This window comes from Micrasema longulum, unplaced genomic scaffold (genome assembly GCF_059751315.1).
Source record: "Micrasema longulum isolate JH-2025_06_02 unplaced genomic scaffold, ASM5975131v1 h1tg000178l, whole genome shotgun sequence".
Taxonomy (NCBI): Eukaryota; Metazoa; Arthropoda; class Insecta; order Trichoptera; family Brachycentridae; genus Micrasema; species Micrasema longulum.
In genome coordinates this window covers 763,740-779,201 of record NW_028277383.1, presented here as the reverse complement: position 1 = coordinate 779,201, position 15,462 = coordinate 763,740, and the positions used below count along the sequence as shown (strand labels likewise).

At 34.3% G+C, this 15,462-nt stretch overlaps 1 protein-coding gene across 5 annotated transcripts in view; it reads left to right on the top strand.

Annotated features, from left to right (window-relative positions):
• Positions 1-15,462, top strand: part of wrd (Protein phosphatase regulatory B subunit well-rounded) — a 140,176-nt gene that overhangs the window by 96,042 nt on the left and 28,672 nt on the right. For all 5 annotated transcript variants that reach the window (XM_088242964.1, XM_088242963.1, XM_088242965.1 and 2 more), the window contains one exon: positions 4,336-4,522. In XM_088242964.1, coding sequence (XP_088099090.1) covers positions 4,336-4,522 — 187 coding nt within the window. The remainder of the gene's footprint in view (positions 1-4,335; positions 4,523-15,462) is intronic.

The following is a 15,462-nucleotide window of genomic DNA, read 5'->3' as shown; positions in this document are numbered from 1 at the left end:
TTTCGTCGCGAGAAAGATATTATCTACCATTATTTACAATGTGTCGTGGGTTTAAATGAATAATTGTTTTTTTTTACTGGCACTTCTAAACAGTAAGCAATAACGTGTATTTTCTCATTTGAAGCAATTTTGTCCATGTGGAATTAATAGGTTGTAGACACGACATGCTTCTCAGCATTTCATTTTATTGAAGGTCGTTTTTGTTCCCAAGGATAATCGCGTGTCATTTGTTTCATTTCCTTACGTTGTTGACTTGGTTCATCACTAATCATCGTTTAAATTGATTTCTTCATCTCATTCATCCGATATTAGTTCAGCTATGAGTATAAGCGCTCCTGTGACTTCAAATCTAGCATACTGTCGAATCAATCACTTTAATTGACGACGTTTTTAAGATTCACCTTATTACTAAACGCATATTTTTAGTTTGTCATAACTGCCTTGCCTGGGGGAACATTACAAACGGAAGATACGGAAACCATACCTTTACTGTGACGGTATAGTTGAAGATAAATAATTCTTCCCAGCGATTACGAAGATACACCATCGACCCTGTATCTTCGAGTGTTAAAGTAAATACATCACTATTCATCTAGGGCACCAGTACTTCGCGGTATGATCTACGCACTAGATGTAAAAAAATCATGGTCAAGAGACACTTTTTGCTTCAAGTGCAATTTATTTCAATTTCAATTCGTTTTTAATTTTTTTTTTATTTGTAAACCTTTATTTAATATGAAAACATACATACAGAAATAAAAATAAATAAATGAAATAAAGTTTTGATGTGACTACGTTTTATCACAGAAGCCTATTAAGGGCAACAGTACTTCGCGGTATGATCTACGCACAAGATGTGAAAAAAATCATGGTCAAGAGGCACATTTTGCTTCAATTGCGATTTATTTTAATTTCAATTCGTTTTTAATTATTTTTTTCTGTAAACCTTTATTTAACATGAAAACATACATAAAAAAATAAAAATAAACAAATCAAATAAAGTTTTGATGTGACTACGTTTTATCACAGATGCCTATTTAAAATACGAAATTGAAATAAGTAAATTTTCATTTGACATTGACGGCGGAGTAAAATTTGTCAGTTAAGACATTAATGATTAATGACAGCACCACTAGCGTTTATGATTTGAAAATTCGAGGTAGTTACAGCGCATACCTCGGATCATTTGACGTTTGAGATGATATATTTTATTACGTATGTACCGAAAGGTGCAATGGCAACGCTTCGGAAGAAATGCTGCCACTATGAAAAATAAATATTAAAATGTCGTTTTTCATCGATAGTCATATCTTTCTCCAAACACACTTCGACATGTACCGTCTCGATACATTCCTATGAAAAAATCAGTTGAAATCGCCCCTTTGGATAGGTTTTTTTTGGTTGGAAATGAGAACTTGTGTAAATACGGTAATCTCATTAGATCATGATGCCTCTTAAAAATCCGTGACTATAGAAATCCGCTTAGCCCTTAGGAATAATGTGTATTAAAGTGTTGTTGGTACAATCAGCATTGCAATCTTCGGTGATGAGGTGACTAGAGTTAAAGGAGAAGAAGAAGCAGTTATTTTACTGCATTTGAAAATCAGACTATTTTTTGACAAGCATTTGGTATTATTTGGATTTCCAGTTATCTTAAACGGTTTTTCAAATCTGCATATTATTATTTCTTGAAAGGTGGCTAGAGACGGTACATTTTTTATATGAAGAGGTAGCTCATTCCAAAGTCTCCTCGAACAGAAAAGGAATAGCTGAAAAATTATGTGCTATGGTCGACGAATGGAAAGTGTTCTCCCTTGAGAAAAGCGAAGCGAAAGACAATGATTAAAAAGGTAAATAAAATTCTCAGCGAGATATTTTGGAACGCAAGGGCTGTGAAGAATATTGAAGTGCGAGAGATTGAACATTTATGCGTTGCTAAAAACGAAGCCACTTGAGTTCGGAGCGAAAGGATGATACCTACATGGTCAAACTTTTTGAAATTAAAAATAAAGCGGATGCTTTTTTTGATTCTGGGAATGCTCCAGGCGATCTGTAAGTTCCGTATTGACGTCGAGATAGCAAATATTAGCATCGCGCAGAGAAAAATGTAATAGATTAGGACCGTGGTTGGAAGAAAATTCTGAAGTCTTTTCAGTGAATGGAGGTGCGATAAAACTTCTTCCTAACCTCAGTAATCTTCTGCCATGTTAAATGTTCGTAAAATTGTTTTTCGTATAATTATTTGTTTTTTCATTTTATTTGTTTTATATTACTCAATATATTATGAAAATTATTTTTGCTATAAACTCATATTCTGTAATATACTATATTGGATTACTCACTCGTTGCGATTTTCTTTGATTTTTTCAACCTACATAAAATAATTCTCTATTTAATAAACAGTAAGGTATTTTCTACAATAATCAATCACTTAAGATAAGAAACCTATGTTGATAAACTGAAACAATTATTTTGTTTTCATTGATTATAGAAATATTTTCATTCAATCATAACAAACTTGTTAAAAGCACATTTTTTAATTGTATCGCTATGTTCTACTTTAAAATTTACTCATTTATTTATTTTTTAGTAACCAAATCACGATCAGAATGGTTAAATGGTGGGTGTTCAATCGTGGGAAGAATAGTGAATCGATTGTTTTTTTTTACTGTTGTAAATGACTTAACGCTATTTTTTTAAGTCAAAAGCGCTGTACAAAATTCAATTTCTGTCTTTTAATAAATTTAATTCAAGTCGTTTATTTTTTTATTGTCGCATTTCTAAACGGTGTAAATCACTTTATGCATCGCATAAAATCTTTTCGGTTTTTTAAGAGACATTGGTCCTAAGATAGTAGTGTATGGTATGAGATGGGCAAGCTGTTAATGGAAGGGATGAACCTGATTAATTGTTTAATATAATATGAGACAAGCATTATCGACAAAATTAAGAAACGGGAGGTGTTTTAGTTAATCTGTCTGTCACCCTCAATCTAATATTCCCAATAATGGCGGTGATAGGTAAGGGGTGAGTTAGTTCATTAACTTGTTAGAAGAAACAAGTCCGATCGGACGAATCAGAGCCGTCGTTACCCCCCCACCCGCCATCTATAACAGTGCATACAGAGCAACCTTTTCACGTTGTTTTTCCTGTTTCAAAGACATCCATAAATCCATTATATTCCCAGAATCACCCTTTTCAAGACAAGAACCTAGCCTCATCCTAGTCAAGACCTATCAACTAACCTGTTAGCCACAAAATATGAGAGCCCACTCCTACATACGAGGACGACGTCTTAATAATACACCGCAGCCTTGAAAAAGTAAATCAGCTCGATCCCCGGCCGATATGTCTCCCAGCCCTACTTGTTTGGTGCGTCCGAAAAATTATGTCAGTAATTCGAATGAAAACCATTTATTGATCAAATCGGAACAACACATTAAAATATTTCAAAATAGGCTCCTTCTGCGTCGATGCATCGCTTTTAGCGATATTTTCAGGCGTCGAAGGCGTCACGTCAAGCCTTTTCCCGCACGTCCTTTAGAGCCTTGGTGCAAGCCTCTTTGACTTTGTCAACTAACCTGAAATGATGCCCTTTCATTGGAGTTTTCAAGCGCGGGAACAAGAAGTCTGGGGGAGCCACGTCAAGACTGTAGGCCGGCTGAAGAACCGTTGGAATCTTTGATTCGGCCAGGAAGTGGGTCACGAGGATGGCGGTTTGGGCCGGCGCCCTGTCATGGTGATGTTTCTAATCATTACAAGCTCGTGAACGTAAATGTTTAATGTCTGTACCATTAAATGAAAACCCAAACGACGGACTGAGTTCAAGAGTTCAGTCACACGCGTGACATTTTCGTCGGTGGTGGTCGTCGAGGGCTCCCGGCGCAGGCTTCATAGCTGACTTCTTCACGGCCCTCAAAAAATGATTTGTGTCACCGGTAGAATTGGCGTTCTGATAAACAATCATTACCTAAGGCCGTCTTTATCGTGAGAAAAGTTTCCACTGAGGACTTGCCGAATTTTATACAAAACTTGATGGCAATCCTTTGCCGCATCGAGCGCTGCATCACGGCACGGGAGACAAAAAAGATTTTCACAAAAACGCCTGTCCTCACTCTCCTGGTGGTAGGAGACGACTAAGCAACCGCGCGTGCATAAGCAGACTCCCCCCTCCACCGATCTCAATAGGACCGAGCGCGCTGCGGTGTGTATTCGCTTCACAGCATAATCTCCGACATTACTTTTCGGACAAACCATGTATTAGTAGTAGCCAAACCCAATTCCTTTTTGCCCTTTATATGCAATGCGCTAACAGTTTCGGTTATCTTGTTCCAGTCCAGCAAAACAGGACCCGCCGCGGCGCCGCCCACGACGCCGCCCCCGGCCGCCGCCATAGTGCCGCGAGCGGCGGGCGGCGCGCTGGGCGCTCCGCCCGCGCTGCTGCGCCGCGACCGCCGCCAGAACAGCTCCCGCTTCAACCTCACCCACAACAGGGAGCTGACGGAGCTGCCGCCCATAGCAGGTCGGCCCCCATTTAAACCTTTTTTTCTGATCTTAAACTAAGCATTTGATTTGAAAGCAAAATCCAGGACGAGTAAAAAAAAATTGCCTTCGAACCAAAGATTCTACATAACCCAGAAACTACAGTGCACGAATAATAATTTGGCAATTGAAATACACAAATAACACAAACAGAGAACGGGCTCAAATTATTTTCAACATGGTTCCCGGCAATACACACGATAAAAATTACCTGAATTGCCGACTACGACACGGTACAAACTACTAGTACATAAACACATTTTTTTTTACACAACACATAGTTGACCCTGAAGATGGCTTCTGCAACGGTAGCCAAAACGTCGAATCCAACCTATTCGGGATCACTCTAAAAATACTAAATATATCGGGTAAAAAAAATGTCGCCAACTTGGGAAAAAATTACAAGGATCGAACAAAACAGACGTGTTTAAACACTCTCTTTTCTAGGCGCAAAATGGTAGAAAAAATACTGATGGAACAAAAGATAACCACCATTACGTCGGAAGCGCTGTTTATTAAGGTGATTCTAAACGATAATATTGAAGTAATTATTCATAGGTGGCGCTTTTATATTTTTTTTATTGAAAAATGACATTTTTACGTTTATTTTCAATGGAAATTTTACAAAATTTGGTTTGCGGAAACTTTACACTAAATTGATTGTAACAAATACCATAACAATATAATTTACGTCCTTTTCACAAAATAGTGTACAAAACTTAAAATAAAGTAAGTTTTTGTAGATAATAATAAAAACCAACCGCCATACGTAACGCCATTTCGATATAAAATTTCAATGAAACTTCATGGTTTAGGTTTTATATTTTATTTCAGTGCCGTATATTAAATTCAGCGTTTATTTCCCAAAGTGCATGTAATGTTTTTTTTTAAATATGTATTTACCAAAGAGCGGTTTCGCCTAAGTAAACGTTTTCAAAACTACCCCGAAGGCGTTTAGGCTGTTTAGGCGAAAACGCTCTTTGGCCAATAAATAAAGTAGTCAAACTAAACATAGAAGTTAAATTCGTATTTCAAATCTCATTATTACTTTACAAGTTACTATTTTTAAAGTGTAAATTGACAAAGTAAGGTACCTACTCTGGAAATTTTATTCGAACTAATTTGTAACTTTTTTGTCCTACCATTTGTTCCTTCTGATATCAGCATCCGTTTCGGATTTACACAGCAGCTTTCGGCTATGTTTATTTAAAAAAATATATATTAACACTAATGTCTGAGCATGACAAACTATTAGTTCATAGTTTATAGCAATTATTGTTTAATATTTTATATTTTAGAATTAATTTTTATTGTTAACATGTAATTTTTTTTATAAAGACTGAAAAAAAAACAATAAGGAATAAATATTTTATATAAAATGTAAAAAAATCTTCCTTTACAAATTTAAACGCTATTTCTACATTTTAAAACATATTTTTCCTGCATCAAAGTAATGTCTCCATCTCTGCAGATAGAACCTAATTTTCTTACCGGAAAATGGGCAAAAAAGTTAACGATTTAAGGGGTTGAAAAACGGTTTGCGTCTCAGCTTTCCAAAGGTTTCACGGTATGATACTCCATTTCGCCTATAGGTGGCCGCCGTTACTTCCGTCTAATAAATAAACTTTATTTTTAAAGGAATCCATTAAAATATTATTTTTTTTTACATTATTATTGGTTTGTACATTAAATTATTTTAATAATATACTTAACGGTCTGATGTTGCAGGAGGCATTTTTCTATCTCTCTTTCGTTCGATGCCAGCGTGAGAATGTATGTGATGTTTTTAAGACGAAAAAAGAAAGGATGAAATCAACGGGGTATGGCGTAGAAAACTGAATATTTTTTCTATTAAATATTTGTAATGTGTTTGATTTACTCACTAAACTAGTTACTTATTTATATTTTGTAAAATAGATACGAGATAATAATCCTGACTTAAAAGACCCATGCATATTATATAGTAATTTAAATTATACATCACATAAAACGCCCCCATGACATGTGATGCATATAAAAATTGTGACACTAGTGAATAGTGAAGCTTTATATTGATAGGCCCTATCTTAAAATTCGATTATTTTTGTAACCGAATTATTTTTGTTCAGTAACCATTATAATAATAACCTAAAAAATATTTATTTATCATAATATATACAATGTGATAAATACATTTTTCAAAGGTACACACGGTTAAATGGCTGACTGATTGGCACTGGCAATTTTTACAATCTGACAAAAAACAAGTAAAAAATACTTTAATAAAAAAAGTGAACAATTAAAAAATACGAAAGTAAATTTTAAAAAAGTAAAGAAAATACCATCAGTAAAAAAATTATATTAGTTATGGTGCCTATCGCTTACGTCATTTACATTAAAAAAAATTCATTGCATCTTCAAAATATTCATTAATATTATACAAATTGTGTGGCGCAGTTGGTTAGACGGCCAACTGTGAAACTGGCGTCGCGGGTTCGATTTCCGCCAGTTGCAAGAAAAAAATCAAAGAAAGATTTTTCTCAATTGGTCTGGGTGTTGTGGTGTATTTTTCATTACCTCCGTCCAAATCCTCTCTATCCCACCTGCTGACAAGCCTCAAAATAGAGGCTCAGCTGGTTATTCCTTTAAAAAAAAACATTTATTTATTAGAAACACTTTTAACTTTCTTTTTTTTTTTAAATACATTTAATTTTTTATAAGCTTATTATAAAGTCTGACGCCAAGTCAATTAAATTTATACAAGTGTTTAAACTTGATTTATATTATTTTCAAAACAACTAAGGACATAATCAAATGTTAATTTAGTTGTAACTTACATGAGAATATACATTAAAATTCTTCTTATAATTCCACTCTTATTGGATCAATTCATGCTTTCTTCTACAATTAGTTCGTTTTCAAAACTGACAGTAATGTTAGAATTTAATTCTACTTAAAAATTCACTTACGTCTCTTTCATACTTTTAATAAGCTTGTAAGAAAAAAGTGCCAACCTCAGAACGATAAAAAATTTGAGGAAATCTTAATTAAAGGAAAAATTGCTCGGTGTAACAAAATTTTTGTCACTTTTAATGCGTAGACATGCATATCGAGGGGTACTAGACCCGTCAGTACAAACCGATGTACTTACATCAAAACTTGTAGAAGGGGGGGGGGATCGGTAGTGTATCTTCGTAATCGCTCGGGAGAATTTACCTTCAACTATGACGTCATAATGAAGCTTTGTGTAGTGTGTAGATAAGTGTACTGTGACGTACACTCCCCCTTGTTACATATCAATGTACCTACCCAAAATTCAAAGGTGGAGGGTCAGTAGTGTATCTTCGTAATCGTTTGAGAGAATCTATTTTCAACTATGCCGTCATGGTAAGGATTTGACGTCCTTAAGCTCGGGTTTCCTAGGACAGCGGTGCCCGTATTTTAACGGCCGTAGTGAACATTAACGCGGTTGACAGCCGTCGTAACGGTGACTAGAGAGTGGTTTCTTATAAAAATGGTGTTGATAACACCGTTAAAAAATAAAACCACTCTCTAGTCACCACTACGACGGCTGTCCACCGCATCACCGTTCACTACGGCCGTTAAGATACGGGCACCGCTGTCCTAGGAAACCCTAGCTTTAGCTTCCCATCATAATTGCGGCCCTGGGGGCGATTACAAACGCTATTTTCACATGAAACGGTAAACTCAACATTTCTACTATCTCTGTCTACCAAAGTATTATGAAGCTGTCTCCCAGATATGGCGAAAGATAACGTTGAAAAAAAATAAATTGTGATATTTATTTTTCATAGTGGCAACATTTCTTCGGAAGTGTTTACCGTAGACTTCCGAGTGTACCTATATATATGTTTACCGTAGATTACGGGTGCCTTCGATAGCTATCGATTTATTTACCTTAAAACTCGAAGATACAAGGCCGATAGTGTAATCGCCCGCGAGAATTTATCGTCATAGTGAAGGTATGGCTATCGCATCTTCCGATTGTAATCGCCCCCCTGGTAGTCGTAGGTAAGCAAAGTAGGGACGTGTGATTACTTCTTAATTAAAACAACAGCTGGCTACCTGGCTAGCCATCACCCGCCGCGATACCGCGGTATCCATGGTTACGGACGTACCGTAAACTTTGAAATTAGAACAAAAGTTTTGTAATATTAGGCTAATCTCGTACCCTTTGCACACAAGTTGAACAAAACAACATATTTGCACCACCACAACCACCACCACCATATAATAAAGCAATTTTTTTTCTAAATATACTACGTAATTTGTTATATCTTCCCGAAAAATGCTATAGGTATCGACAATGTTTCGAGTATGTCCAAATGTTTATAGACAGGCTGGATTCCTCTCTGGGGAGTTATTTAGATCTCAATTTGTTGCAAAAAAGAGGGAAAACAGTTTTTGAGAAGGGATCTTAGATCTCAAGATTAGATCTCAAGAAAGCTTTCGATACAGTCAACCATAAAATACTATTAGAAAAATTAGAACATTTAGGCATCGTTGGGACTTCTCTTGAGCTGTTTCGAAGTTACCTAAGTGATCGAAGTTGCTTAGTTCAGATTGGAGGACAATCAAGTGACTTCAGGCAGATCACATGTGGTGTACCACAGGGTTCCGTTCTCGGGCCACTACTATTCCTAATCTATATCAATGATATTACACATTGGGGTATTAAAGGTACACTTCAACTGTATGCAGACGATACGATTATTTACTATCACAATCGTAACGTTAAAGACCTTGAAAACGAAATGCAACTAGATGTTCACCATCTTGCAAGTTGGCTTCGTATCAACAAGCTCAGTCTCAATATTAAAAAATCGAATTACATAATATTTGGTAAAAAGCGAGATATTTATCTCAATATCGCACTTGGAAATGATTATCTTGAAAAAACTGACGTGACAAAATATTTGGGAATCTACATAGATTCACAGCTCTCTTGGATTCACCATTTTGATTATGTTAAATCTAAAATCTCTTCAATCACTGGTATAATGCATAGGTTTAGGGGAGTTCTTCCGATCTCACTTCGCCGCGCAGTGTACTTTTCAATGATACACTCTCATATGGTATATTTGTCGTGCATCTGGGGATTTGCCACAAAAAAGTGTGTATCAGAAATACAAGTAATACAGAATAGAGCTATAAGAAACATATACGGTATACCAATGGAAACGCATGTCAAAGACATTTACAAACTTACTGACATTCTCCCATTTTTGGTCATACCGTATTATGAGATTACAAAAACGGTGCTTCAAGGTGTGAATAAAGACTCTCTGACTAATATTGGCTATACCTTTAATCGTGACGTCCATCAGTATAATACGCGACAGCGTCAAAATATTCACGTACCTGGATCACGCACGACAAGGTATGGTCTAAGGTCTCTGCTATACCTTGCTTGTAGCGAGTACAACAGGCTACCGGAGTCCTATAGAACGTCAATAAATAACTGTATTCATTTAAAAAATTACTACTTGAGGAGGTACGTGGAGGGTGAAATTTAGTTTTAAGTTATTTTTTCCCTTAAATATTTCTTTCTTGCAATATGTAAATATAACAATTTTATTTTTAATTTTTATTATGGATTGTTTAAAGGATGGCAAGCGGATGTATGATTTGTATCATATATTTGCTTGCTATCTTATTTCAGTTTTTATGTACATATTATTACTTGTTACTTTATTACTATTTGTTGCTATATTATTGTTGTTAACATACCTATGTGTAAATATTTTTCTGTCCCAAAATGAGTTTGTTGTAACTCCTGGGAGTACAAAAAAAATATATTTTTTTTGTATGATTTAATAAATAAAAAAAAATAAAAAAAAGAATATGGAAGTCTAGTCATTTCGCTATTTAAAAGGTTTCAGATCTTTTACTTCACAAAAGTCAACAGACGAAAGAGTTGTTAAGTTATTTAGATAAAAAAAGACATGTCATAAGCCCTGTAAATGCCCAGACTTCCATATTCCCTTCTCGAAAATGGTTTTCCCTATTTGTTGCAATTAATTTAGCTATAGGTATATACTGTTTTCCATCGTTTGTAAATAAGTTCCTTAAAAATTAAACGATTGAAATTATATATACATAAATAACATATACCAAAAAATATACATAAAGGGCAAACTTAATGATAAATATTTATGCATTTTAGCATGGTTGAAATTTTTTTGGTATTTTTTACCGTCTTTACTTTTTAATAACACTGTTTTACTTCTTAATAACAATGTTTCGTGTTTAAAAAAGCAAATTCTTATGTATTTTACCAACCCAATTGAAAAATTTCCATTTAAGTGACCGATTTGCTTTTACTTTGAAAATACAGTCCCGTGACATTTTTTAGGGTCTACGTTGTAATTTTGGAAGATGCTATTTATAGACTACTCCAAGCTATGGTTAAAAGCTGTATAACTTTAAATTTTGAGCCACAAATTCGACAACTTGTAAAAGATCCTGCTTATGGGTAAAAGTGCCTATGGATAACTTATAGATTTTAATTAGATATAAAATTTGGAAATAAAAGACGAGTAATGCTTAAATCTATGAATCTGGAATAACTGTTACCGGTTTCACCGCTTTTGCAACATCTTTGTGACTGGTATCTTTCTATAAAATGAAATGTATTTATACACAAACAATAAGGATAGGGAATTCGACAATAAGTTTAATTATTTTTGTCTGAAGGACCCCCTTTCTAAAGTGTTACCAGGTAAGAGTTTATAACATAATGTTAATTTAATGATTTTTAAATATAAACATTATTGTGGCTCTTTTTTTTATCAAATTCTTAAATAATCCATCCCGGTGAACCTAACGACTGTCAATTAGGACGTCTAAAAATTAAAGTATATAAAAATCATTGTTGAATTTCTTCGGGTTTCTGGAACGAGTCAGAGATTTAAAAAAAATTACTAGTTGTGAGATATTCCTTCTTTAACGTCAAAAGTCCATCCCAAATCAAACATTATATTTTAATGAGTTTAAATATAAATATTGTTGTGGCTCTTCTTTTCTTTTATCAAATTCTTAATATCCCATCCCGTTAACCTAACAACTGTCAATTAGGACGTTTGAAAATTAAAGTAGGTATATAAAAATCATTATTAAATTTCGTCGGGTTTCTGGAACGAGTCAAACATTTTACTAGTTGTGATATATTTCACCTTTAACGTCAAAAGTTCATCCCAAATCAACCATTAAAATAAAACGGCAGGTCGAATATTATTATTTTTTTATTTTTATACATAAAATATGTTTTTTTAAATTTACTTTTCATGCAAAGATCTCAGTCATGTAGACATGTCTTTTTTCGATAATTTGTAGTTTACCAGAAACCCGACGATTTATTTTAACGGGTACAGCAATAAAGAATAAATTAATATGTGATGCTGAAGCTGTTCATTATGTAACAACAATATTTTGAGTTTGTCCAAATTTTTGTAGACATGGACTGGATTCAACTCCCTAGGAAGCTGTGAATTTTAACATATTACAACAGAGATGAAGAACATTTTAGAGAAGGTAATATAGAAGTCTAGGCATCTACAGTCTGGTTAAAGTAGACACTTTACACACTATGTAACATTCACCATTCTGCCCATATTTGAACATCTTAAAATTTTAAAATTCAAATGTATTGTATTAAATATATCTATATCATAGGCGAGTTGTAGTAATGTTCCATAAGACTTGTGTACGTATAGATGTCAGTAAAAATCATGAAACTAGTAATTTGTTCAATTATTTAATCGATTTCGTACCCTTCCAGTATTGCGATACATCCAGCTTAGTAATATTTCAACCCTCCCTTCACAGTAATAGGGGCTGCGTGATGACGTGACACTTTCATAACTGGCGGTTCCCACTCTTATTTATGACGTTATTTACTATTTTACACCTTTATTGATCCGCGATGTCTCCCAGTGGCCGCCATGTTGAGGAAACAAACGTGGTGAGGAATCCATCCAAACAGTTTTACGCGTCCTTTTGAAAACGCTATATACTCTTGTGTGGCTACGATGTCACACTAGTCAAACAGTAAAATATATCTCAATATATATACACTGAATATCTTTCACCAATTATATATATACAGGGTGTTCTTTAAACCCTGTCACATCCGAAACCAAGATGATCAGTATGGGCAAGAAGACATAAAGCATATTAAAAAAATATTTAGAACGAAGAAATTTTTTTAAAAGAAAATATAAAAAAAAAAACAAAAGGTTGCTTACTTCTGCAGGCAAGAAGCGGGCTTTTTTAATTCGTTCTAAAAATTTATTTTAATGTGCCAATACGTCTTCTTGCTCATACTGATCATCGTGGTTTCATCGTGGTATACAGGGTACAGCAAAGATGAAGAACATTTTAGAGAAGGAAATATGGAAGTCTAGGTATTTACAAGGCTTATTGGTTGGTTTAAGTGGCCACTTAACACACCGTATAACATTCACCATTTTGCCTATGTTTAAACATCCGTATTTCTTAAATTGATCTGTTGATTTAAGTGAAGTCAAAGAGCTAAAACCTTTATTGTTGGGAAGAGATTCATATGATTGGATTGTTTCACATACTAGGCAACGCCTGAAAACAATTTTCCTAATTGCTTCTTTTTTGACCGGTTGGTTTCCAAATGTTTGTAGACAGAAAACTGGATTTCGCCCCCCTAGGGAGTCTATTAAGATTAACAAATTACAAGATGTGGAAAACATGTTAGTGAAGAAACAATGGAAGTCTAGGCACTTACAAGGTTTAAATTTAGCATATTTAAACTATCCAATCGTAAGCCCTGTAAATGCCTAAACTTCCATATTCCTTTTTTAAAATGCTGTAATTTGTTAATCTTTGTGATTCCCTAAGATGTGAAATCCAGTTTTTCGTCTATAAACATTCGGACTAATTCAAAATATTGTACTAAATGAGTTGCGATTGTAGAACAACGACGCATGTGACTTTTTTAAACATTACATCGTGGCTTAATTTTTTTTTTAAACTTTATGTCACAACTTATCTATTTCTTGAACTTTTTGTACATAATGTTATTTGTACATTGGCGGGTTTATTACCAAATGGCAATTTCTTCTAACCAACCAGTAAAATAAAACATTTATTTTTATAATTCAAGTTACACAACATATTCAATAGAAAAAAGATTAAAAAGCTAAAGATATATAAAAATATAAATAAACGTATTTGTTTGTAAATTACCTTAAATCAAAACTATTACTCAATGGGAATTAGGAATAAAGAGGAAAAAGGAAAGGAGGGGAGATTAAGGAAGAGAAAAGAGATGTTTCTTCAGACGTGATTTAAACAGAGATAATGTAGTAACCTCTTTGATGGTGGATGGGAGATGGTTCCACAGTCGGGCCGCATGGACACTATATGAGTTAGAGAAGAAAGAGGAATTGTGGATGGGTATTAAGAGAGTGCCTTGAGAATTAGAACGAAGAGGTAAACCATGAACTGATAAGCGTTGAAAATTTTCACGCAGGTATATAGGAGCGTTAGGACTATGAAGTACATTGAACAGAAGTGAGAGGGAGTGATAGTCTCTCCGCTGCCTAATTTTGAGCCATTTCAGTTGCCTACCATAATCAGAAATGTGGTCATATTTCCTAAGACCAAAAATGTACCTTATGCATGTATTCTGAAGTCGGTACAACTTGACGGTAACAAAAGTATATCATTTGATACTTGTGTTAGTTATATATTATATTAAGTATTTTTCAAACCTTGAAAATAAAGAATTAATATAACATTTTCACGATCGAATTGAAAAGAAAGTCAGCGTCGCATTTTTCACACGTCCGTCGTTATTCTACGATCTCGACGACTTGTGTCTCTGTTTAATATTTTTCCGAAGCGCCACGTAAATATTAATAGCCCTGACATACAAAGATCTACTGTACATTTGTTTGGTGTCTATTTTCAGGGTATTTCAGATATTTCGAGCACATAACATAATATTTTAACTTTGACCCTGAGTCACAATTAATTAAATACTAGTATTTCAGTTCTCTTGTATTCAAGATGTTGGTTTTACGTGTGCCATAATATCACAAATCGAAAATCCTGAAATATTGTTTTATTGCAAAAATGATATTTAAGTCTATAAGAAAAAGACTCCCATCGAATTTGCATTAAAAATTACCCAAATCGTACAACAGCCTTTTGGCATTTTGCGTTTTAGCGGCTAACTTCAGATCCTTATGGGTGATAGTTAGCACTAAACTCTATAATAATTAGATAGATGATGATTTAAAAAAAAAAAATTAAATACATTAATGTAAAAAGTAAGATTATTGAAAATGAACTCGTTTTCAAATCTTTAGTTGAATTTTAGCAGCGATATGTACACTATATTTAGATTTAGTCCAAATTTTTATATACTAGGACTGGATTCAACTCCCCGGGGAGCTCTTAATATTAACATATTACAACAGAGATGAAGAACATTTTAGAGAAGGTAATATAGAAGTCTAGGCATCTACAGGGCTTATGACCTGTCATTGGTTGGTTTAAGTGGCCACTTTACACACTGTAACATTCACCATTTGAACATCTATAAAGATGAAGAACATTCTAGAAAAGGGTAAAGGGTTGTGGTCCTGTGGCTAGTGTCTCGGACTCACTGATTAAAGGTCCGCGGTTCGAATCCCACTCTACCCCAACTTGATTCCCATTGTCCAATAGTGAGTTATTTACAACTCGTTGAAAATGGCCCTACAAATTAAATATTTGGGTAAATCATAAAAACGCAAATACCATTTTTTTCTTTTAGAAAAAAAGTATTTTACGCTAAGTAATAATTTGCTAGAGCTCTTCAGCTCTGTTGCATACAAAAAAAAGCGTTCCATATTTTTAGTTTTACCTTTTTCATCCCTTTACTTTTATCAACCACCTCCT